Source organism: Terrapene carolina, unplaced genomic scaffold, assembly GCF_002925995.2.
Source record: "Terrapene carolina triunguis isolate 2854851 unplaced genomic scaffold, T_m_triunguis-2.0 Scaffold662, whole genome shotgun sequence".
Classification (NCBI taxonomy): Eukaryota; Metazoa; Chordata; order Testudines; family Emydidae; genus Terrapene; species Terrapene triunguis.
In genome coordinates, this window is record NW_020665013.1 from 1474900 (window position 1) to 1499145 (window position 24246).

Sequence of the window (24246 nt, forward strand, 5' to 3'; positions counted from 1 at the left end):
GCATGGTGGCAGGTCTGAGTAGCTGTCTCAGCATCTCTCTTGTGCAGGAGCAGTTGGGTGGCGATGCCAAGCAGCTCTTCCCTTTGTCTCCTCTTGCTGTAGGAACCTACCCAGTTTATTCCGCCGGCTCCCTCCTTTCCTCCTCCATGGAGCTGGTGACTTAGACCCATGACTCCAGAGTCAATGGTATAATCTATGAGGTTGTCATTAGCACAGAAAATGAGCTAGGAGGAGGAAACGGGACAGGATTTAATTTTCAATTGAACAACGAGTCAGAGTCTACATCCAGCATGTGCAACCTTCCTGACTCGGAGGAGGAAAGAAACCCCAGGCCTGAATCCCCATTCATGTTAGTGAGAACAGGACTGGCTCAAAAGCATCTACAGCAAAAGACACTGTAACTTTGCTTCGTTACCATCTATTTTCTTCAGTCCCAGCCGGTGCCTGAGGTAGTGAGATTTCACCATCTGGTCATAACGAGCCAGAGGTAGACGGAGACAGGAGAACATCAAAGCAGCATTAAAAGATCACCCAGCAGGGGCAGCAGAGCTGGGGCGGGGGCAAGCTAGTGCCACCTCAGTGGAAATATTGGGGGGCTGATCTTTTGTCCCCCAGCCCTTGTATCGCTCCCCCTCATGTTCTGGGAACAAACATTCCCTGTAAACTGCGAGGGGGTGGGGGTAAGAGCAGGACCCAGAGTGGCTGGAGTAGCCAGTGCAGTGCCTGGGGTCGGACTGACGACCAGACAGGAACCAGGTTGTTCGGCTGATGCCAGGAGCAGCTACCTCTGGCAGTCAGTCTGAGAGCCCTCTTCTCAGCATTCAGCCAGCTGCCCTCCACCCAGTCCTAGTAGCTCCCCTCGCTCCCTATGTGAAGGACCCACCCTGACACCCCAATCTCCCCTACTTCCCATACAGAGCACATGCCCTGCCCCCCTAACCTCCCCTCTCCCTATACAGAGCACCTGCCCTGCCCCATCCCTGACACCCCGTTGCCCATGCAGAGCAATCACCCTGGGGTTGGGAGGGCTACTTTGTGGCCCTGTTGGGCTGGCTATGCACAGAGGAGGTAGAGGCTTATCCATCACCCTCCAACCCGTTGGTGCGTGACATGAGTAATACAATTGTGTGACACGTGATCAGAATGTAGAACATTGGGGGTTTGGTTGCTTTGCCTCTCTCTAAGTGCCTGTTGGAAGGACACTTTCACTCTGGTTTTTGAAAAGGACTCTAGAAAAACAGCCCCTTACGTGGGTACTCAGTAGGGTTTGTACCTGGACTTTCAGCTCCACCGCACAGTCCTCTACCACTTGAGCTAAAGGAGTCGCTGTTAACCTCTATATGGAACAGCCACTAGGAGAGATGTCAGCGGTTTGCTAGACAGCAGTGGAGTTTTGGAGATCAGGAATCCTGGGTGGTTTAGTCACGGGGGTACAGACAAGAGAGGCAAGCACATAGATGGGTCACATTCCAGAAGGCAGTGTGGCTGGATAGAGGAGCTTTAAGTATGCCATATAAGAGACAGGCGTTCTACTCCCAGACCTTCCTGAAGTGACTTTGTGCAACCTCTCTGTTAACATATGTGTGAAGTAGAAGGAATAATACTTGACTGCCTCCTAAGATAGAGGTCTGAGGCTTTGAAGCGCACAGGTATATAAACAGCCAGCAGAGGTAAGATTTGAATTCGTGGCTTCTGCTTCCAAGCTCAGTGCACTGTCCCCTAGACTATAGGGTACTTGGATAAGCTTGTTCTTTCTTCTCCACCATGGACTGTCACCTGGTTTAGGCAGAAGAGTGTGAGCTGCAGAACACTGCAAAGTCTGGTAAAGTTGAGAAACCTGGCTGCAGGGCAGCCATGCATCAGGCCCTTTCTCTGGTTTGGTAAGAAGCAAGCGCACTATCCAGTGTCTGTCTCATGTCAGGAAACCTGGTGCAAAGATCCCCCTGTAGAGGATCAAGGAGAAGTTGGCTCTGTCTAGCCAGATGAGAGCTCCTGACAGTTTGCTGTGTAGACCAGACCTGTCTGTTCTCTGCTCTAACCACCATCCTGCCACTGCTCCTGGGTTTTATAACTGTTTGCTTAACACTGATTACAAATCATCTCTAATCTGACAGATAATCTAGAGGAGCTATTATCACTCTGGGCACAAACTTCCTGCTGCTGCTGCATGTGCAGATAAAGTTCTCCTGAGAACTTGATATTAGCCCTCAGGCAGGGACTCTGCCCTTTTTTGCCCCCAGGAGGCACATGCGCACCTGGGAAAATGTATGAATATACAGTGCTAATTACCTGGGAACACATCGTCCTTTGGGAGGAGGGGCAGTTCATTTAATGCCCCTGGGGTTTTCAATGCCTTATTAAAGAAAAGGGGTTGTCTGTACTTCGTGTCTAGTCAGTGTCTTGTTCATCACTTGCCCATGTTTATGAGGGTCTTTCCAGCTGCAAAAAGAGAGAAAGCATTTTAAAAATGGGACATTGAATTGTCAACCCCCATGCCTGTGGCCTCACAAACATATTTTCCTGTTTATAAAGATGTTTTTCTCTCACATGTTTCAATGTGAGACCTGCACAGGGACTCCAGGACTGGGGTATTACCCCAAACTCCTTGTTACTTGCTATCAGATTGATAGTGTCCCTGGCACAAAGAACAGGGCTGGGAAGAATAAGGCCCAATGTTTCTGTTGTGCCCTGGGCCTACGTTCTCCCTCCCCACCTGCATGCCATGTGCTGTCTTTGGTTGGATTGTAAACTTTTTGGGGGGTGCCTTGGAGAACAGCTAAAACATTCTGGGAGCTGTAAGGCAATAATAACCATCTCTTGACTGAACCTTGCTGTGGTCTCTTGCAGATTCATAGCCCGGCCTCTGGGCAGAAAGCTGGGTTTGAGGGACAAGGTGAGATTGAACGCTCCACCCAATCCTGTGCTGGAAACCTTCTACGCTACTCACAGCAAGGATCCAAAGAAGGTGAGTTCCTTCTCCCTCCCAGCCCCTTGTCCCGGGGCTCCTTCTTGTCACTGTCTAGCTGGAATTTCATTGAACTAAACTTTCTGGCCAAAGTTCTCAAATTTGGCAGCATAAAGTTCAGCAGCTCCATCTATATTTAGAGCCTCAGCCAAGCAGCCAGGTCCCCGGAGGTGCTGAGCATCTCCCTGACTGCAGTAGGAGCTGGGAGCACCCAGCACCTCTAAAAGCGTCATCAGAAGCAGCTCCCAGTTCCACACATGGGGCGACTGCTCTGGTGCATTAGGCAGCTGGAGCTTAGGGGAGTTACGAGGGGGATGCCAGACTCTCTCCAAAACTCCAGGGGCAAGGGCACTGCTACCCCAAAAAGAAAAATGTCCTGTTCAAATGTCAACTCCTGACTCCTTGTTCATCTGCCTTTAAACATGGCCTCTGTGTGTGTATTTCTACATTACTTGTCAAACACCCCATGACAAATCAGGATCTCTTAGACTCTGACAGTTACTGCAGCCCAGCTAGTTCAGCCTGCAGACTCTGCTTGACAGCTACACTGCTCAGTGGTGGCGTGTGCTGCTATGAAGCCTGTGAGTTTGGAATCGGTCTTACTGGCAGGTACCACAAGCCAGTGTCCTCGGCATCATCACACACCCAATATGGAGCTGTGGGATCTCCCTGCAGGAGATGAGGAGACGGTGCCCTGGCAGGACAATTTCTGGTGCTCTTGGCGTACGTTCTACTGCTCGGCAGAGTTCTCCAACAGCTGAAGTTTCTGACAGCAGTATCCAGAGTTCTAGTATCGGGCGGTAGCCGTGTTAGTCTGTATCTACAAAAACAACAAGGAGTCTGGTGGCACCTTAAAGACTAACAGATTTATTTGGGCATAAGCTTTTGTGGGTAAAAACCTCACTTCAAGCATTCTTAAAACTACAATACCCACCTGGGGAAGTGAGGAAACAGATTGACAGAGCAAGACGGATACCCAGAAATCACCTACTACAGGACAGGCCCAACAAGGACAATAACAGAACACCACTGGCCATCTCATACAGCCCCCAGCTAAAACCTCTCCAGCGCATTATCCACGATCTACAACCTATCCTGGAAAATGATCCCTCACTCTCACAGAGCTTGGGAGGCAGGCCAGTCCTCGCTTACAGACAACCCCCCAACCTGAAGTAAATACTCACCAGCAACTACACACCACACCACAGAAACACCAACCCAGGAACCAATCCCTATAGCAAACCTCGTTGCCTACTCTGTCCCCATAACTACTCTGGCGACACCATCAGAGGACCCAACCACATCAGCCACACCATCAAGGGCTCATTCACCTGCACATCTACTAATGTTATATATGCCATCATGTGCCAGCAATGCCCCTCTGCCATGTACATTGGCCAAACCGGACAGTCTCTCCGCAAAAGAATAAATGGACACAAATCGGACATCAGGAATGGTAACATACATAAGCCAGTAAGTGAACACTTCAATCTCCCTGGTCATTCTATTACAGATTTAAAAGTCACTATCATTGAACAAAAAAACTTCAGAAACAGACTTCAGAGAGAAACAGCAGAACTAAAATTCATTTGCAAATTTAACACCATTAATCTGGGCTTGAATAGGGACTGGGAGTGGCTGGCTCATTACAGAAGCAGCTTTTCCTCTCCTGGAATTGACACCTCCTCATCTATTATTGGGAGTGGACTACATCCACCCTGATTGAATTGGCCCTGTCAACACTGGTTCTCCACTTGCGAAGTAACTCCCTGCTCTCCATGTGTCAATATATAATGCCTGCATCTGTAACTTTCACTCTATGCATCTGAAGGAGTGAGGTTTTTACCCACGAAAGCTTATGCCCAAATAAATCTGTTAGTCTTTAAGGTGCCACCAGAGTTCTAGTTGTTCCTGCTCTCAAGGAGAGCATTGGAAAGGAGTTGAAACTTCATGCTTTGGGGTTTAAATCAATCTATGAGGGATTAGCATGTGACCTGTGTAGAGTGCGATTATCCCACACCTGCCTTTTGTGGGGTTTCTTCTCTGTTCCTCAAGATCTGGCCACTCTCAGATGCAAGATACTGAACTAGATGAACCCAGGGTCTGATTCAATCTGGCAATTCCTATGAGAAAGCACACCACCCACATAGATGCACCCTAGCATGATCCCCACCATGCCGCTGGTGCTCAGAGGGCTGAGCGACAAGGACAAAGTCATGCAGCAAGCCAGTGACAAAGTCCAGAACAGAATGCAGAACTTCTGATCCCCAGTAACATGGCCAGCCTTCCCCTGCTAGCAATGGGAAGTGCTGAGGTTTCATTTCAGATGCAGAATGACAAAGGCCCTTTGTAACAGATTGGGTCCAAAATAAACAGCCAGAGGGGAGCCTCAGAGGCATGGAGACCCTGAACAAGAAAAGAAACAGGAAAGCAAAAGGTAAACAATGGGTGAAATCCTGGCTCTCCTGACGTCAGCAGCAAAACTCCCTTTGCCTTCAGTATGCCTGGATTCCCCCCAGTGTGGTTAAATGGCAGGACTCAAAGGGTTATCTGACACAACAATGGAAATCCAGCCAATAGAAAGGAATCAGCTATGGCAGATGAAATATATAGTGGAGAGTAGGAGGCTAAGAATGAATCTGGAGAGCAAATAGCTAAAGGTATAAACACAAATATGTTCATTAGGTTTATCAGAAGCAGAAAACCTGCAGGTGAATCGATAGGCTCAAGGGACCATGAGGGAGAAGGACATCGCAGAGACGCTAATGGTGGCTTTGCATGTCAGGAAGGCATTAAAGAGCTCCTTTGGGCCCCAGCAGCCCCAACCTGGTGCATCTGTGAGGCTTATCCAGCCTGGAGATGGGTGGGCCCAGCGCAGGGCTGTGTGGCACTCTGATGGGGCAGGACTGCAACACAGAGCTCCCCAGTTCCTGGAAGAAGGGGTTGCTGACCAAGGAAACAGCTTGAGAGCCCTGGCAGTCCAGGCCCTTTCAGAAAGGTGTCCTGATTTTTCACACTTGCTATCTGGTCAGCTTACCTTTACCCCTCTGCAAGAGGGCAGTACCCTGAACAGCACAGCCAAGGGGCCCTGCCCTGGTAGACAGGAGCAGTACCCACCTTCCGCCCACAGGCTCACTAGAGAAAGAGAGCCTACCACCTCAACTCAGTTGAGTTTGGAGGTATGCTTGTGTCAGGTTATAAAGATGAAGTGCTGCCAGGGATTGAGGGGTGCTGTACAGAGGTGCTGGAACAAATTAGTCAATTAGAAAGCAACAAGGGAAAGGTATAACATGGCCCAGAGGCTGGAAATTGAAGCTAGACAAATAGAAATAAGGCATAAATTTTCAGTGGAGGGTAATTAACCACTGGGTGACCTAAGTGTGGATTCTCTATTACTTGAAGCCTTTAAACCAAGGGTATGTCTACACTACAGGATTAATCCGAATTTAGATAATTCGAATTTGGGAAACAGGTTGTATAAATTCGATTGTGCACGGCCACACTAAGCACATTAATTCGGTTTTTAACCACATTAATTCGGTGGTGTGCGGCCACACTACCCCATTTATTTTAATCACATTAATTCGGTGGTGTGCGGCCACACTAACCCTAATTCGAATTAACAAAATCGATTTTGACGCTACTCCGTTCGTCGAGGTGGAGTACAGAAATCGATTTAAAGCGCCCTTTAATTCGAATTAACTGGCTCTGTAGTGTGGACGGGTGAAGGGTTAATTCGGATTAACGCAGCTAAATCCGAATTAAAGTCGTAGTGTAGACCAGGCCCAAGACTGGTTGTATTTCTAAAAGATACACTTTAGCACAGACAGAGGTATGGGCTTGATGCCGAGGTTACAGGGTGAGGGTCTGTGGCTTGGGGGTTGGACTAGATCAGTGGTTTCAACTTTCTTTCATTTATGAACCCTAAAAAATTTCGAATGGAGGTGCAGACCCCTTTGGAAATCTTAGACATAGTCTGTGACTCCCCAGGGGTCTGCAGAGCACAGATTGAAAACCACTGGACTAGATGATCACAGCAGTCCCTCTAACCTTAAAATCTGTGAAGCTATGAGTCTGAATCCAGATTCCTTGGCTGTTTTCCAGGGGGAGCTGATCAGCTTATCCAAGCAGTGTGACTTGCCCACCAGAAAGGTGGAGAGGTGGTTCCGATACCGGTGGAACCAGGACAAACCCAGCTTGACTACAAAATTCTGTGAGGCCAGGTGAGTGCTATGGCCAGAGGCCTTGGGTCACTTCAACCTTCCAGCTGGGTCTGAGCTCTGCAGTCTGTGCACAGCCTCCCAGCACCTCCGGGTGCCAGCTGGAATGTGCCCTTCCCGCTGCCCCTCTGCTTCACCTTCCCCCTCCTGTGCTGCCTCCCTACCCAAATCAGAGGCCTCGCTTTTCCCTCCACCTTCAGCCCCTGGACTGTCTCCTTGGCCCTGTCTCCTCCTACGCCTGCCCTCTTCACTCCTTCTGATCCCTACCTGCCCTTACATTCCTTACCTTTAAACGGGCTTGTTACCCGGGGTTTTCAGAACCAAAGCAGGGTAACTAACTGTTCCACTCCAGGCAGTTTCAGGAATAAATTAGTGGGAGCACAGCATTTTCCATCTGATAAATGGTTAATACAAGCAAGCGTGCTCTTATCTAAAACGACAAGTTTTTGGATTTAAGCACACACAGACACAAGCAATAGGGCTAGGACATCCCAGATATAGTTACCCACAGTCTGAGATGGTTTTAAGTAATCACCGGCCGGGCTTCCAGGGGCCCTCTTTCCATCCAGCTGATGGAGAGTTTAGATGTCAGCTCCTTGCACGGAGAAAGGCTCCCTCAGGCTGCTCCGAGGTATTCACTTTCACCTAATCTTTTATAGCTAACTCTAACAAAGCACACAGCCTATAGTGACTCCTAGTGGGTCAGCATAACAACCTCCACTGGGTCACCAATTCTCCTAATTTCAACAAACTGCTCATTATCTCAAAACACTTCTAGTATTTCCAGCCATAACAGCAACATGTCAGGGCACCTAAAACCAAAGTCGCTATCCACTCACTCTTCCATAACTTTCTGGCCCATCCTCCCATTCTGATTAGCAAGTATGCAGCTGTCTAACCTTGTCTGACGAAGGCCTAAGATTATTCCCAGCTATGTGATGTTTGGTTTTCAGCTGGCAGTGGCTGAACGTACAAAATGGCTGACTGCAGCACTGTCAAGTTCTGGGGTACATGCAGGAATGTCAAATTCCAGGGCAACAGGCTCCATCACCTCTGCTTTCAAACATGACCTCTCCTGAAAAATCTGTCGACACCCCTTCCCCGTCCTTCCAGCCACTGCCTGTCGCCCTCCCGCCACACCTTCAGTACCCTCAAGGTTGCTTCCCCTCCTCCGGATCTCCTCTGCCCCCTTTAAACTGACTCCTGCTACTGAACCCTTACTGTGGCGCTGCTCATTCCCCTCCGCAGTGATTACCCTAGACCAGGGATCGGCAACCTAGGGCACGCGTGCCAAAGACGACACATGAGCCAATTTTTAATGGCACACTGCTGCCTGCTGGGGTCCCAGCTGCCAACCCCACTCAGCCAGCGGCCGGGATCCTGGCAGGCAGCAGCGTGCCATTAAAAATCCTGCCCGGCCCAGCCTGCTCTTCTCCGCCCACCGCTCTCTCCTGCGGGGGCAGGGTGCAGAAGCTTGGTCATGCCAGCTGCTGCTGCAGGGCAGCCTCCACCGGCAGGCCAAACTCCCCCTCCCCCGCCTCTTCCCGCAGCGTGCTGGGTTGCTGCCCCTCCTCATCTCCCTCCCTGCGGCCAAACAGCTGATGGTCCGGGAGAGGGAGAGGGAGAAGTGGAGCCGGAACCGCAGCCGCAGCGTGCTCACTGCTTTGGAGAAGAGGCGGGGGCGGGGCCTTGGGGAAGGAGGGTGGAATCAGGGCATATCCCCTCCAGCCTTGAGCTGCTCAGGGCAGGGGGCTGGGAGCATCTCCACGACTGCAGCCCACACCTCCAGGCCCCTGCCCTGAACCCCCTACCCCCCCCCGGCCCCTACCCTGACCCCTGCACCCCCCCACGACCCCAGCCCTGACTCCAGCACACCCCCACACATACCCAGCTCCCCCACACTCCATGCTCTGACTCCTGCACCCCCCCACACGCCTCCAGCCCTCTGCCCTGATTCCTGCACCCTCCTCACACACACCCATCCCCCTGCCCTGACTCCTGCACCCCCACACATACCCAGCCCCCCACACTCCATTCCCTGACTCTTGCATCCCCCACATCCCCACCCCCACCCTGAGCACCAAACGGAAGCTCCTGCACCCCCCCTCACACACATTCCCACCTGCACCCCTCACACCAAATGGAAGCTGCCCAGGTAAGCGCTCCACACCCAAACCTCCGGCCCCAACCCTGAGCCCCCTCCCTCATTCTAGCTCCTGGCCAGACCCTACACCCCAACCCCCAGCCTGCTCCTTCACCCCCAGCCCTGTGCTCAGTGCACTCCCACCCTCAGCTCAGTGCAGAGAGAGAGGAAGAGAATGGGCTAAAACCAGGGAGAAGGTAGGTACGCACTCTATGTGGGCAGGGCTGGGACCCCAGACCGGCAGTGGGCTGAGCGGGGCAGGCAGCCGGGACCCTGGCTGGCAGAAGCCGGCGGATGGAACCCCAGACTGGCAGCGGGCTGAGCGGCAGCGGGCTGAGCGGCTCAGCCTGCTGCCGGTCTGGGGTCCCCCGGCCGCTGGTCCCGCTCAGCCCGCTGCCAGTCTGGGGTTCTGGCTGCCAGCCGGGGTCCCGGCCACAGGCCCTGCTCAGCCTGCTGCCGGCCTAGGTGAATGGAACCCCAGGCTGGCAGCGGGCTGAGCGGGCCGGCGACATAAGATCAGCATTTTAATTTAATTTTAAATGAAGCTTCTTAAACATTTTGAAAACCTTGTTTACTTTACATATGACACTAGTTTAGTTATATAATATATAGACTTATAGAGAGAGACCTTCTTAAAAACATTAACATGTATTACCGGCACGCGAAACCTTAAATTAAAGTGAATAAATGAAGACTCGGCATAGCACTTCTGAAAGGTTGCCAACCCCTGCCCTAGACGGTGCTGTCCAGAGGCTAGGCCAGCTCCTTTGCTGGTGTCAGGTGGCCCCACCAGTTTACATCAGCAGATAATGTGGCCCAAAGAGCTCAGCTCCTGCATCCCTTTGGTTCCGTGTGTTTGGTGGGTGCTCAGCAATTGTAATTCCCCCAACGCCCCTTTGAAACTGCTATGTATAAATCAGCTCAATTACAGAGATGACAAAGCTGAGGCACAGGGAGGTCAAGGCAAAAGCTGGGTTCCTCGGGTTTTGGGTTTTTAGACAGCAAAGATGTCTCAAGCTGGACATGCAAAAATGTAAGTCCCCAAAATCAGAGGTTCTGGGCAACAACCACTTCCACTGGCTTCAGCTGGAAGGAGGCTAGAGGGGATTGTCACAGCGCCAGTCTTGCGTGTGATGCCTCTCACCCGGTGTCTGCATCGCTCGGTGACATTCTCTGAGGGTCAGACTAGATGATCCGAATGGTCCCTGGACATCGCTGACTCCATGAAACGTTCTGTAGAAAACAATTCTACACAGGTGCCCAGGAAGGGGGGCTAGAGGACCTAGTGGGCGGTTGCCATGTCTAACGTCTCTGATGCACTGACCAGTCTGAACATGTTCAATGTACTTGCCCAGGGGCTGAGGCACTCTATACCCTGGGGTGCCCATCTCTTGCAGGCAGGGCCTGGGAGCTGAAGCTCTTGTACATAACACAGTGGATCTCTACCACCACGCAGGGGCTGATGCAAGCAGCAATTTCCATACATAGGAGGAATAGAAAAATAAGGGATCAAAAATAAAGGAACGGGTCCAGTAAAATCCCCATAGTCTCTGCTAATCCCATTCCACTGAGCCCAGCTGACGTGCCAGGAGTCACACGCTGCTGAAAGGCTGCTTTGGCCAGGGATCACAGGTGCTGAGCGGGTGTGGCCCTTGCGTATGTCAGGGTCAGAGAGAGGGAAGAGTCATGGTTTGAAGCCTGTTGCTCCTGGCATAAAAATATCCCAGTTCCCCTATACTCATTCCCTCCACCAATCCCAGAGATGTGTTAAACTGGGCTAGTTACCATATAGGGGAACAGGATTCTGGGAAGTGATAAGGGATTGGAATGGAGGCATCTTGACAAACACTTAGCACCTGAATATTTGGAATGAGGGAATTAAATGTACCTGTGTCACTGCAAGAGGTGGGGTGAAATCCAAGCTCTAATGACATCAATGGGAGTTTTGCCATGGACTTCACTGGGGCCTGGATTTCTCCTTGGGACTGGGACTCAGGAGAGATGGGTTGTATTCCCAGCACTTATTCTCTGGGTGATCATGGGCAAGGCATTTACCCACTCTGTGCCTCAGTTTCCCCATCTGTACCGTGGAGATGATACTTTTCTATCTCCTATGAGGCTGAGCAATTACTGTTTGTAAAGTTCTTGGAGATCCTTGAATCAAAAGTGCTAGAGACGTGCAAAGTATTACTATAATATATTATCACCTGGATGAGCATTTGATACCACCACAGCCCATGTGCCTTTGACAATGTCACTGTTTGAATGAATGTCTGGCTGACACTGGGCACAGAGTTGCAGCCTGACATCTGATGGAGTTCTAATGTGCTTTGTTTTGTTTGTTTTAGCTGGAGGTTTACATTTTACTTCATTTCTTTCTTCACTGGACTTGCTGTCCTGTATGATGTGAGTATATAAGCAGGGCCCACTCGGGTCAGCTGAAATGGAAGATTTTATAATTCAAACACATGTCCACTTGGACCTGAGCTTACACACCCTCTGCAACGCACATCAGCCACTAGATGGTAAACATGTTTGGTCTTGATTAATTTAGGTTGGAGCTCAACCTCCAGCTTGGATGTGAAAGGATCCCTAGCAGACTGTCAACCCCCGAACCACTCATTCCCCTCTGTGATCATTTAGTGATATAGAAGGATGTGCACAGACAACCTTAACTCTAGCATCTCCTAACTTTTGAGTGCTTGACTTTGCAACCTTAATGTTCTTTTCATGTGGTTTTTGTGGATGAAATGTCCTATGTTTTTAAAACCATATTGAGCCTCGCATGGGTCAGCAGCAGGGTTGGGACTTCTAGATCCATAGCACACACCTCTGCCATGTGAGCTAATGGACAGCAGTAGTAGATTGTCATCCTCTACTTGGACTACACTAGAGGGGGATGAGACACACACTTGGCCAGTGGGAGTCAGAGATATTTGCTGACAGCAGAAGAATGGTGAGACTCAGGAATTTTCAGGTTCTAGAGGGGAGCGTCCTCTAGTGTTTACAGAGTCTTCTGCTTCCTCCCAGCCTGTGCCTGATCCTACCCAGCAGCTCCATAGCTCTAGTCCATGTCCCTTTCTGCTCCAATACACACACACAGACTCTTATTGCTGCTTCTCACCATCCCCTCTGCAGGTTCTCTACCCCCTGCTGTCTCTAACCCTCACCAGCTTAGGTCCTCCCTCCTCACCCTTCTCAAGCTGCTTCCTCCATCTCCTCAGCATTAGCATTAGCAGGGGCCACCAAGAGCATAAGAGAGACAGTTTCCCCATTCTCAGTTCTGGCACCAGGGCCATGAAGAGCAACTATGGAGAAAGTCCTGCTTAGCTCTCCTGCCTGGGATGGAGCATGTCTGTCACTCTGTGGGATGGCGCATTGGCACATGCTCAGTCTGGGCAGCATTAGGAGCATGCTCAGTTCAGACGGACTCTTAGGAGAATTTAGCTGCCAACGTAACTAGTCTCAACTGAGGATGTGCAACCTGAGATTTTTCACAGACTCTTTGCTTGGCCAAGTCTGGTGTGATTTTTCACAGAGACAGCAAAAGGCACCTTCCTGACACCAGGATGACCCCTCGCTGTCTAATTTCAAGACCTGCTCTAGAGCACACAAGTGCTAGAGCATCTCAATAAAATGGTTATAAGAATATTTTTAAGATGTGAAACACATCATATTTCGCCATTACCTCATTCTTGGAAATGACTGGACTTTTTTAGCAGAAACTTTCCCAAAATATTCTGCCTGAGGAAGAAACTCGGCACAGGAAATTTCATCTGGAACAGTTAACAATTGGCAAAGTTACAAGCAACTGAAAAAAAGTCTTAAAATGAAAAGTGCCAGGCAACCTTAACTATAGGTGGTGCAACCAGCTCTGTCCATAATAAAACATGACAGTGTATAATGGGAACAGGCCCAATTGTCACAGTCTGGGTGTAATCCAGACCAGTGATGGGTTGTCTCGCCACCTGCCCCACAATGCTTTGCTCTTGTAGCTCCCGCCCTGGGCCTCTCACAAATAGCTACCAGCATGCACGTCACCCTGAGTGTCTGTGTATAGCTGCAGCCCTGGTCCAGCAGCTCTGACCCCAGCAGCCTGTCAGCAACACACCAGCCACACTCTGGCTTCCAGCAGCCTTGGTTACTACCTGCAGGGTGACCCCAACACACTCCCAGTCCCAGATTTTCCCAAAAATGTGTGTTCGGCACTGTCCATCCCTCTCCTGGACAGTATAGATATTAAGATCTGTTGCCTCTTGAAGGGGTCAATATTCAACAGTTTGCTAATTTAACTGGAGTTACCAAACGGATCAGTTTAAACACAGCACTGGATTGGTTTAGATTAAAAAATAAAACAGGTTTATTAACGAAAGATTATAGGGTTTTAGGTGAATTCAAGTATAAGAAAGGGTTACAAGCAAATAAAAGTGAAAACACACATCTAAAAGTCTAAAACTTCAACTTAATCTAGCAAGGTTTGGTTCAAGGCTTTGTTCAAGATGGTCTTTCTCACCCACAGTCTTCCAACAAGATGGTGACTGACCCTTTCCTTGGTCAGGATCTCTCCCCAGGCTCAAAGGTGCTGATTCCTTTGTCATCTTAGGTGAAAGAGAGAGAGAGAACTTGAGGTTCTCTGCCCCTTTCTTTTATAGTCCAGTGAACCACTGAGGTGGATTCTTCTCAAGATTTCCCCTCAAAGCAAAGTTTATTCAGACAATAAAGAAGGTGAGATGAAGTCTGGTGGAGAAGGAGGCTCCATGCTCCTCCTTCCTACCTATGTTTGTTGAAATGCAACTTTGCTTTGTCTCCTGCCATCTCCTCCCCTGCTGCCTGGAGGAGCCTGTTTACTACTTATATGTAAATTGAGGTAAACACGCATTCCTTTGTTTAGGATAGATCCCATTTAACAACCTTTGCCTAGGCTGGGCTGTGTGGTTTTGGACATGTGCTAATAACATCATACAGGGGGATTTCGTAACTTTACATATACTGTTGCTTCATATATTTCACCATGATATTATTGATGAGCAAGTTATTAGTTTTCAAATAATACCTCACAAAGCATATTCTGTACAGAGATTAGTACAATAGAGTGTAGGATACGAATACAGGGGTGCTTAGTGTATCTCCTGTTCATTAGGCAGCTGGTATTCTCATAGTTAAATTACACTTTGTTTCTTTACAGAAGCCCTGGTTTTGGGACCATAGAAAATGCTGGGTGGGGTATCCACAGCAGGTGAGTCACTCAGGTGCAAAGATCCATATCGCAAGTCACCTCTCATCCCTGGCTTATATGCAAACATCCAGTTACACTCCTTCACTTGTGCTACTAGCATTAGAAATGGGCCTGAATGAAAACCCCAGACCCGCATGCAGCCAGAATCCAAACCCTGATCCCAAACCAATCTCCAGGTTATACCAGACCATCTTCTTGTATGGGTAACTCCAACTGCTGAGATAGTGTGAAGGGGATACCTATCGATGACCTAGGTTTGATTCCAGAGACATCAGTCACCTCTGGACAGGCTCTTCCCTCCTGTAGTGCTGTGAATTATGATTATTTTAGAGTTGGGGAGAAGGAGCCAACAGAGATGAGTGGGCAATTGGAGAAGTAGAAGGAAAATGAAGAGAGTTCTTGGTCATGGCAGCCAAAGCATAGTGGAGAATCAAGGAGGACGAGGGAGTGCTCCCAGGTATCAAGGTTTGAAGATGAGCTTGAGGATGGGGAGGGGCTCTTGGTCAGCAAGAGGACATTAAGAAGTTTTCATGCATGTCTATAACAGAAGGTACATTCAGGTTGCTGTGTCATATCTGGTGGTGCTGAAGAATCACCTCTCAGGCAATGCGCTTCCTCACGAGGTCTGGCAGCAGCAGGGTCTCACACATATCGAGCATAGTGGGTGTTCTCCTAAAGCTTTACACTGTCCAGGACCAACCTTCATCAGCTAAAAGCTGCAATGAGGGTCAGACCACTGCCTGTCACGTCTCCCGTGGACCCAGCCCAGGAGAACAGAAATGAACATTTACCAGCCAACACACAAAATCTGCTCCCTGCTCTTTATCTGGGTACTGATGATAATGACAAAAATGCAAGATATTTTGCTTGTCAGTCAAGCCCCCAACACACACCACTCTCCACAGTCGAGGGGCCAAGAGCAATGTGGGGAGGCTGTAGCCAGGCATCTCCTATTGTGTATGAGAGCTGGTGATGACAATGCCTCTCTCCTTATCCTGGGACACACTCTGCCTCCTCTGGAGAAGACAGCACTAGCTGGCTGAATAGCAACACACACACACACACACACACACACACACACGCTAAAGGCAGCAGGCTGGCGTTCCATCAGCTCTCAGAGAGGGCGTGTGAGGAGCGGAGCTGAGGTCCATCAGATGTGAACAAGCTAATTTTAATTTCCCAAGAATTCTTTCCATAAAAAACTAGAGCAGCTGCCTCATCCAAGCTTGGTGAAAAATCCTGTGAGTCAGTGTAAAGCCCTGAGCTGTCATTCTAGCTCCTCTCAGGAGAGCAGCTGTCAGTCTGTAGAGTCTGCGTGAGGTTGCATGCTTGGCAGCAGCAGGCAACGACTAAGGAGATTTGTGGCGCTGCTACAGCAGATGGGTCACTGTGGCCCCTGCAAACCTCCTTGATAACTGGAATTTTATCCCATCAGAGTTGGAATTCTACCTCACCCCTTTAGCTCCTCCTGAGCATTTCTCAGGGTATGCTGGGAAGGCGAGGTAAGTCTGAGCTTGGGAAGGATTTCCCATTGCAGTTCTCAGTGGGGAACTGTAAAATCCATGAGAAGGGCAGTGGGAAACTCAGTTCACTGTCATCACCGGTTTCAAACCCAGCCCTTAGCAAGGCTTGCTGCTGCTTTCTCATCTGATAGAACATTACATAAGAACGGCCATACTGGGTCAGACCAATGGTCCATCTAGCCCAATATCCAGTCTTCCAACAGTGGCTGGTGCCAGGTGCTTCAGAGGGAGAACAGAACAGGCAGTTTATCGAGTGATCCATCCCCTGTCATCCAGTCCCAGCTTCCGGGGGTCACAGGTTAGGGACACCCAGAGCATGGAGCCGCGTCCCTGACCATCTTGGCTAATAGCCATTGACGGACCTATCCTCCATGAACATATCTAGTTCTTTTTTTAACCCAGTTAATACTTTTGGCTTTCCTAATGTCCCCTGGCAATGAGTTCCACAGGTTGTCTGTGCGTTGTATATTTCCTTATGTTTGTTTTAAACCTGCTGCTTATTAATTTCATTGGATGACTCTGGTTCCTGTGCTATGTGAAGGGGCAAACAACATTTCCCTATTCACTTTCTCCACGCCAGTCATGATTTTATAAACCTTTATCATATCCCCCTTAGTTGTCTCTTTTCCAAGCTGAACAGTCCTAGTCTTTTTACCCTCTCTTCATGTGGAAGCTGTTCCATATCCCTAATCATTTCTATTGCCCTTCTCTGCACTTTTTCCAATTCTAATATATCTTTTTTTCAGATGGGGCTACCAGATCTGCACCCAGCATTCAAGATGTGGGCGTGCCATGGATTTATATAGAGGCAACATATTTTCTGTCTCATTATCTATCCCTTTCCTAATGGTTTCTAATATTGTTAGCTTTTTTTTACCTGCTGCTGCATACTGAAGAGATGTTTTCAGAGAATTATCCATGGTGACGCCAAGATCTCTTTCTTGAGTGGTAACAGCTAATTTAGATCCCATCATTTTGTATATATAGTTGGGATTAGATTTTCCAATATGCATTACTTTGCATTTATCAACATTGATTTTATCTGCCATTTTGTTACCCAGTCACCCAGTTTTGTGAGATCCCTTTGTAACTCTTGTGGCAAATGGCCGATGCTACTGTGGTGGGTCCCGCGCTTTTTCTTGGTGTGGTGGGTCAGGGCACCGCCCCTTGCCCCTCTTCTTGGGCATTGTGGGCTCTGCTAGTGCCCTGGTGGAAGAGAGAGAGGAGCAGGGAAGGGACCCAGGTCCGCTCTCCTACTCCGAGTACCAGCCCCTTCTGCTTTGCTGGCTGCTTACCCTCTCTCCCTTTGGATAGAGTTTCCCTCAGTCCTCTGTGCTGGGGGACTCCCTCTGCTCTGCTTGGGCAGTGTTCCCCTTCCCCTTGTCCTCTGGCTAACAGCAATACTCGTCCAAACTCTAGTCAGCTCTCCTTCTCTCTCTCTCTCTCTCTCTGACTGAAGGGGGAAGGGGTTTTTAGGTCTTAGGCGGGGCCTTAATTGGCTGCAGGTGCTCCAATTACCCGGTAGTAACCTTTCCCTAGTCCACAGGGAATAAGGCCTTGATCATTCTAGGGTTTATATACCTCCCATCTACCACGCACCTGCTGCTCTCTGGCTCTGTTGTATCACATTCTTCACAGTCAATCTGGACTTAATTATCTCAAGTAGTTTTGTGTCATCTACAAACTTTGCTATCTTGCTGTTTACCGCTTATTCCAGATAATGTATGAATATGTTGAACATCACTAGTCCAAGTACAGAACCCTGGGGGACACTACTATTTACCTCTCTCCATTGTTAAAACTGACCATTTATTTCTACCCTTTGTTTCCTGTCTTTTAACCAATTACTGATCCATGAGAGGACCTTTCCTTCTATCCCATTACTTTGCTTAAGAGTCTTTGGGGTGGCACCTTGTCAAAGGTTTTCTGAAAGTCCAGATATACTATATCCACTAGTCACCCTTGTCCACATACTTGTTGACACCCTCAGAGAATTCTAATAGATTAGTGAAGCATGATTTTCCTTTTAAAAAGCCATATTGACTTTTCCCCAACATATTGTGTTCATCTACATGTCTGATAATTCTGTTCTTTACTATAGTTTCAACCAATTTGCTTGATACTGAAGTTAGGCTTACCAGCCTGTAATTTCCAGGATCACCTCTGGAGCCTTTTTTAAGTAAGCAATCATGGGATAAGAGGGAAGGTTCTCTCACGGATCAGTAACTGGTTAAAGATAGGGAAAAAAAGGTTGAAATAAATGGTTTTCACAATGGAGAGAGGTAAATAGTGGTGTCCCCCAGGTTCTGTACTTGGACCAGTGATGTTCAACATATTCATACATTATCTGGAAAAAGGGGTAAATAGCAAGATAGCAAAGTTTGTAGATGATACAAAACTACTCGAGATAATTAAGTCCAGAGTGGACTGTGAAAAATTTGATACAACAGGGCCAGAGATAGTTAAGTCCAAAGCAGACTGAAGAGTTACAAAGGGATCTCACAAAACTGGGTGAATGGGCAACAAAATGGCAGATGAAATTCAATGTTGATAAGTGCAAAGTAATGCTCATTGGAAAATTTAATCCCAAGTATACATACAAAATGATAGGGTCTGAATTAGCTGTTACCACTCAAGAAAGAGATCTTGGAGTCATTGTGGATAATTCTCTGAAAACATCCACTCAATGTGCAGTGGCAGTCAAAAAAGCGAACAGTGTTATTATCCATTAGGAAAGGGATAGATAATAAGACAGTTAATATCATACTGCCAATATATTAATCCATGGTACTCCCATGTCTTGAATACTGCGTGCAATTCCGGTTGCCCCATCTCAAAAAAGATATATTAGAAATGGAAAAGGAACAGAGAAGGGGAAGAAAAATGATTAGGGGTATGAAACAGCTTCCGTATGAGGAGAGATCAAAAAGACCTGGACTGTTCAGCTTGGAAAAGAGACTACTAAGGTGGGGGATAAGATAGAAGTCTACAAAATTGTGACTGGTGTGGAGACAGTAAAGAAGGAAGTGTTATTTACTCCTTCTCATACCACAAGAACTAGGGGTCACCCAAAGAAATTAATAGGCAGCAGGTTTAAAACAAACAAAAGGAAATACTTTTTCATGCAACTCACAGTCAACTTGTGGAACTCATCATCAAGGGATGTTGTGATGGCCAAAACTATAAATGGGTTAAAAATGAATTCGATAAGTTCTTGTAGGATAAGGTCCATCAATGGCTAATAGGCTAGATGGTCAGGGATGCAACCCCATTCTCTGGGTGTCCCTAAGCCTCTGACTGCCAGAAGCTGGGACGGGATGACAGGATAGATCACTTGAAAATTGCCCTGTTCTGTTCTCTTGGTACTAGAATTTGTTGGTTCAGAAATCAAACCCCTTGCTGAATGAAGAAAAGGTTAAGAGGCAACTGGATCACGGTCTGTAGGTCCCAACACAGGCAGAGAATGTCTGATACCAGGCTGTCTCTTCTAGCAGATACATGCAGGACAATATCCTGTGGGTCCACAATGAAATCAGGAAAGTTCAAAACAGAAATAAGTTGCCCATGTTTAATAGTGGGAGTAATTAACCATTGCAACAGATCAGCAAGGGATTTGCAAATCCTCCTTCATTTAGAGTCTCCTAATCAAGACTGGGCATCTCTTGTCAAAAGATCTGCTTTAGCAGAACCTGTGGGCACATCCTCTTGCCTGTGTAATGCAGGAGGTCAGAATGGAGGTTCAGAATGGTCCCTCCTGGCCTTAAAATCTCTTAAACCTTGGGATAAAGGATGTTTGAATAAATGAAGTGAAAACATACAATCAGACCTACATTTAGGGAAAACAGAAGCAAAGGTGTATGTCCAATAATCCATGGCTATGTTAGTTGCAGTGGCTCAGAAATCATAATCATTTCTAAGCTGGTAAATTCTAGTGTAAGGAAGCCCCCTGATGTCCGCAAAAGACACAATTGCTAATTAAAATGTGTTCATCCTACAGAGCTGGGCTAGAACTTTGTCTTTTCAGCTGCGAAACCACAGGCTATTGCCTGGTGAGCGAACAGAGATTTTTTGATAGCTGGTAGTAATAGATGGTTCCTTGACTGCATCATGGAACATCCTCTAGAGGGCAACATTACACTTAAAACCAGCACTTCCCACTGGAGCCAAGGGGCAATATCCCTCCATTCTACAGCATTCTTGTAAGGCCTTTCCCCTGAAATGCAGAGACCTGATCACTACCCAAAACTGTTTGTTTTGTTGGTTGTTTTTTCCCCTTGCCCCCAGCCCATGGCGCTTGTGTGTGGGATATAACACAGCCTCTCCCTCTTGGTGTTGCAGCCCTTACTGCCCTCGGTGTTCTGGTACTACATGCTGGAACTCTCCTTCTATTCCTCGCTGGTCTGCACGCTGCCCTTTGATGTGAAAAGGAAGGTGAGTGGCAGCGCCATGGGGATGGGGGCACAAACTGGGCCGGGGCATCTGGAAGCCTGGAAGGGGGTCGGTTTGGTGAATGTGCCATGCTGCAATCTAACAAATTCAATTTGCCAATTGTACAAGTGTTACAGCCAGTGTTAGAATGGAAGCTTTCCATTTCTACTGAGTCCAGCGTGGGATCATTAGCTTACTAATTGAATGCAAGTTTCTTTTCATGTCAGCTTTTAGTTGGAACAGTATTTCTGAAATCAGGACACTTGGTTATTCTTAACCAATCAACAATCACCCAGTCTCACATCAGTATACTGTCAACAGTTCACCCGTCAAATGTAGATACAACCAATGTTCTAGGTGTGTACCGAATAGAGTTTTGCAAACAATTGTCAAAGCGTAGTGTTGGGGCTTACACCAAGGAACAGTCAAATCACCAAGATTTCTTGCTACATTTACTTATGATCATCAGTTCTTTAGTACTGAACACATTTATCAACTTCCAGTATTTCTTCAAGGTGCAAGGATGGACTTGTCTTTAAGGCACTTTCAAGAGTGTGGTCCCTGCTATTTCAGTGGTTTAGTTTGCAAGGGACAACTTTAGAACATCAAAAGCAGTTATGCTTAAAGTTATGGTTAGGCCAATTTGCTTTGACTTATAAAGGAGGGCAGGTTATAGCATCAGTTACAATCTAAAATATGGTTAGAGATCTCACTAGAGCGTGCAGACTCAGCAAGATAACTAACCTTCAGTTATTTTGTATTAAAGAATAGAAGGAAAAATACAATTTTTGAAATGAAATCTCACCATTTTTTATCCTGTTAACCCTGCAATGGGGAGAGTCCTTTCCATATGACTGCTCTGGGCATCTGTCACCTTCCTTGCGGGTTCTGTCCATACCCACGTGGTGATCTCAGTTTTATGTACCTCATTGGATGGGGCTACCCTCTGATATCTATTGGATTCTTGCCATCTGAGTGCTCAGATTCCAGCGCTCTGAGTTTCTCTGCTGCTTCCATCAGCATTCAGTAGATGGTGTTGGCTTAGGACAGATTTCTTCAGTCCTTTTCTTATTGCAGGTTTTTTTTGGTTTGATTCTTTTCAAAGATTGTATTTCAATATTAGCTCACATTATTTATTGGAATTTCCCCTTTTAGGCTGTTTCTTATAGTAATGCAAAGTTATACCCTGGTTTATATCTTTTAACACTCTGCTTCCTTGTGCCATACAAATCGTATTGCTTCTAGAGTGCCACAATTATTTATGATGAAAACCAACAAAACCTCTTATAATCTTCCAAACTTGATGGACATGCTTCACACGTTCTTTGATTGTACATATGCATTTTGTGTTTTTTAGGGTTTGCAACAGAACAAGAGACATTATCCACATATAAAGAGATGTAGATCTGACTGCCAGGCCAAGCAAATATGCATCGTTAATTTGGGATGAAAGACATATTGATGAGGCAAAACAGATTATCCATGATATATTTGATTTACAAGGCAAATAAATGTATAGTTTCATTTGGGGTGAAAACGTGTGATTTGAGTTTCTTGGGGTAACCGGCAGTTTGCCCCACTTGTTGACTTTCAGTCTCACAACAAGTTATTTCTAGTTTGGTTAACTCCCAGCTTCCCAATCCAACTCTTGAGCAATTCCAAGTGTGCAATGGGCCACTTTGCATAGGAAAGCTGGATGTTACCCTTGCATGGTAACTTTTTGGAGGCCTTTTAGCTAAGTTGGGAGGTAGAAAGAGGCTTTATCTATATGTAAATTATGGGAGATTTGTGCCTCTGTGGTTAATAATCTTCCCATCTAGCCATTTTAGTTTCTATTCCTGGGGGGTGGAACTCCTAACCAGAGTTGAGCTGTGTCTCCTTAGACAAAGGCTATGTCTACATTACAGACCTTAGAGTGACACAACTGTAAGGTCTCCTGGGTAGCCGCTGTATGCCGACCGGAGAGAGCTCTACCACCAGCATAATTAAACCACCCCAACGAGTGGTGCTAGCTCTGTCGCCAGGAGAGCGTTTCCCACCAACGTAGCGCTGTCCACACCGGCGCTTCTGTCGGTGAAACGTATGTCAGTCAGGGTGTTTTTTTCACGCCCCTGACCAACAAATGTTTTACAGACAAAAGTGATAGTGTAGACAGAGCCAAAGTGTCTCACATGATGTTAATCATTTTCTTATTGTCTTTACTTGCTGGGTGGATCCTATTTTGTGATAACAGAAGTGGATATTTTCTAATCTTCGAGGGCCAGGAGACATTAAGTTATTAATCATTCAAGACATATCGCTTGTCTCTACCTCTTGCACTTCACACTGAAGAGAATATTCTCCCTCAGACTGTGTGCGCTGGCCTGGTCCTCGGTTCTGCCGGGCTCACTCCTCGCTGGTTAGACTGGGTACCTCTTCACAACAGGGCTTCCCTCCCCTCTGGGAAGGTGGAGAACACATGGCCAAACTTCCAAAGGTGCCAGCTTCTTTAGGGTGTCCAGCCTTCGGAGTTGTGAGCTGGGAACCCCCAAAGTTGTGAATGTTTTTGTAAATTCTGCCCTTGATCTGCCATGCCACACTGGTGCTGGAGATGGGAATAGAAACAGATGACTGCCATGCAGGCTGTACATGTCCATGTGGCCAGGGCTCCAGGAGACATGGGGCTCTGTGTGGTTGCATAAGCTTAAGGCTGCCATATAAGGCTTCATGTGCAGAGGGGATGGTGTGTGCATTGCAGGTATTAGGTGAGTTGCCGGTATAGGTGAGGTGAGGGTGTAGGCATGCACATGGGCACAGAGCAGAGGTGGGAGCCAGTGTTGCTCTAGGGCAGAGGGGAGGCTTCTCTTTGCCTCCTCACTGTAGAGGCATAGGTCTGTGTTGTCAGTTGGGTGCGTGTGTGCTCTCTCCAGGTGCTGTCCCAGCCCTGCACAGATAGGGGGTTCAGCAAACCTCAATAGTACTACTATTAGGGGGAGGGATAGCTCAATAGTTTGAGCATTGGCCTGCTAAACCCAGGGTTGTGAGTTCAATCCTTGAGGGGGCCACTTAGGGATCTGGGGCAAAATCAGTACTTGGTCCTGCTAGTGAAGGCAGGGGGCTGGACTCAATGACCTTTCCAGTTCTATGAGATAGGTATATCTCCATATATTATTTTGGGCCCCACACTACAATTGGGCCCCACACTACAAGAAGGTTGTGGAAAAATTGGAAAGAGTCCAGCGGAGGGCAACAAAAATGATTAGGGGGCTGGAGCACATGACTTATGAGGAGAGGCTGATGGAACTGGGATTGTTTAGTCTGCAGAAGAGAAGAATGAGGGGGGATTTGATAGCTGCTTTCAACTACCTGAGGGGGGGTTCCAAAGAGGATGGAGCTCGGCTGTTCTCAGTGGTAGCAGACGACAGAACAAGGAGTAATGGTCTCAAGTTGCAGTGGGGGAGGTTTAGGTTGGATATTAGGAAAAACTTTTTCACTAGGAGGGTGGTGAAGCACTGGAATGGGTTACCTAGGGAGATGGTGGAATCTCCTTCATTAGAGGTTTTTAAGGTCAGGCTTGACAAAGCCCTGGCTGGGATGATTTAGTTGGGAATTGGTCCTGCTTTGAGCAGGGGGTTGGACTAGATGTCCTCCTGAGGTCCCTTCCAACCCTGATATTCTATGATTCTACCTAGAAAGACCACAGACTCGGTTCAGTAGCGAAGGTGCTCGGCCACGTTTATTGTCGATGAAGC

At 47.7% G+C, this 24246-nt stretch overlaps 1 protein-coding gene across 1 annotated transcript in view; it reads left to right on the forward strand.

The window, feature by feature from the left end:
* The window catches only part of CERS4 (ceramide synthase 4), a 120778-nt gene that overhangs the window by 79542 nt on the left and 16990 nt on the right, over window positions 1–24246 (forward strand). The window contains exons 3-7 of the mRNA XM_026659694.2: window positions 2848–2965; window positions 7070–7188; window positions 11677–11734; window positions 14514–14564; window positions 20426–20518. Coding sequence (XP_026515479.1) covers window positions 2848–2965; window positions 7070–7188; window positions 11677–11734; window positions 14514–14564; window positions 20426–20518 — 439 coding nt within the window. The remainder of the gene's footprint in view (window positions 1–2847; window positions 2966–7069; window positions 7189–11676; window positions 11735–14513; window positions 14565–20425; window positions 20519–24246) is intronic.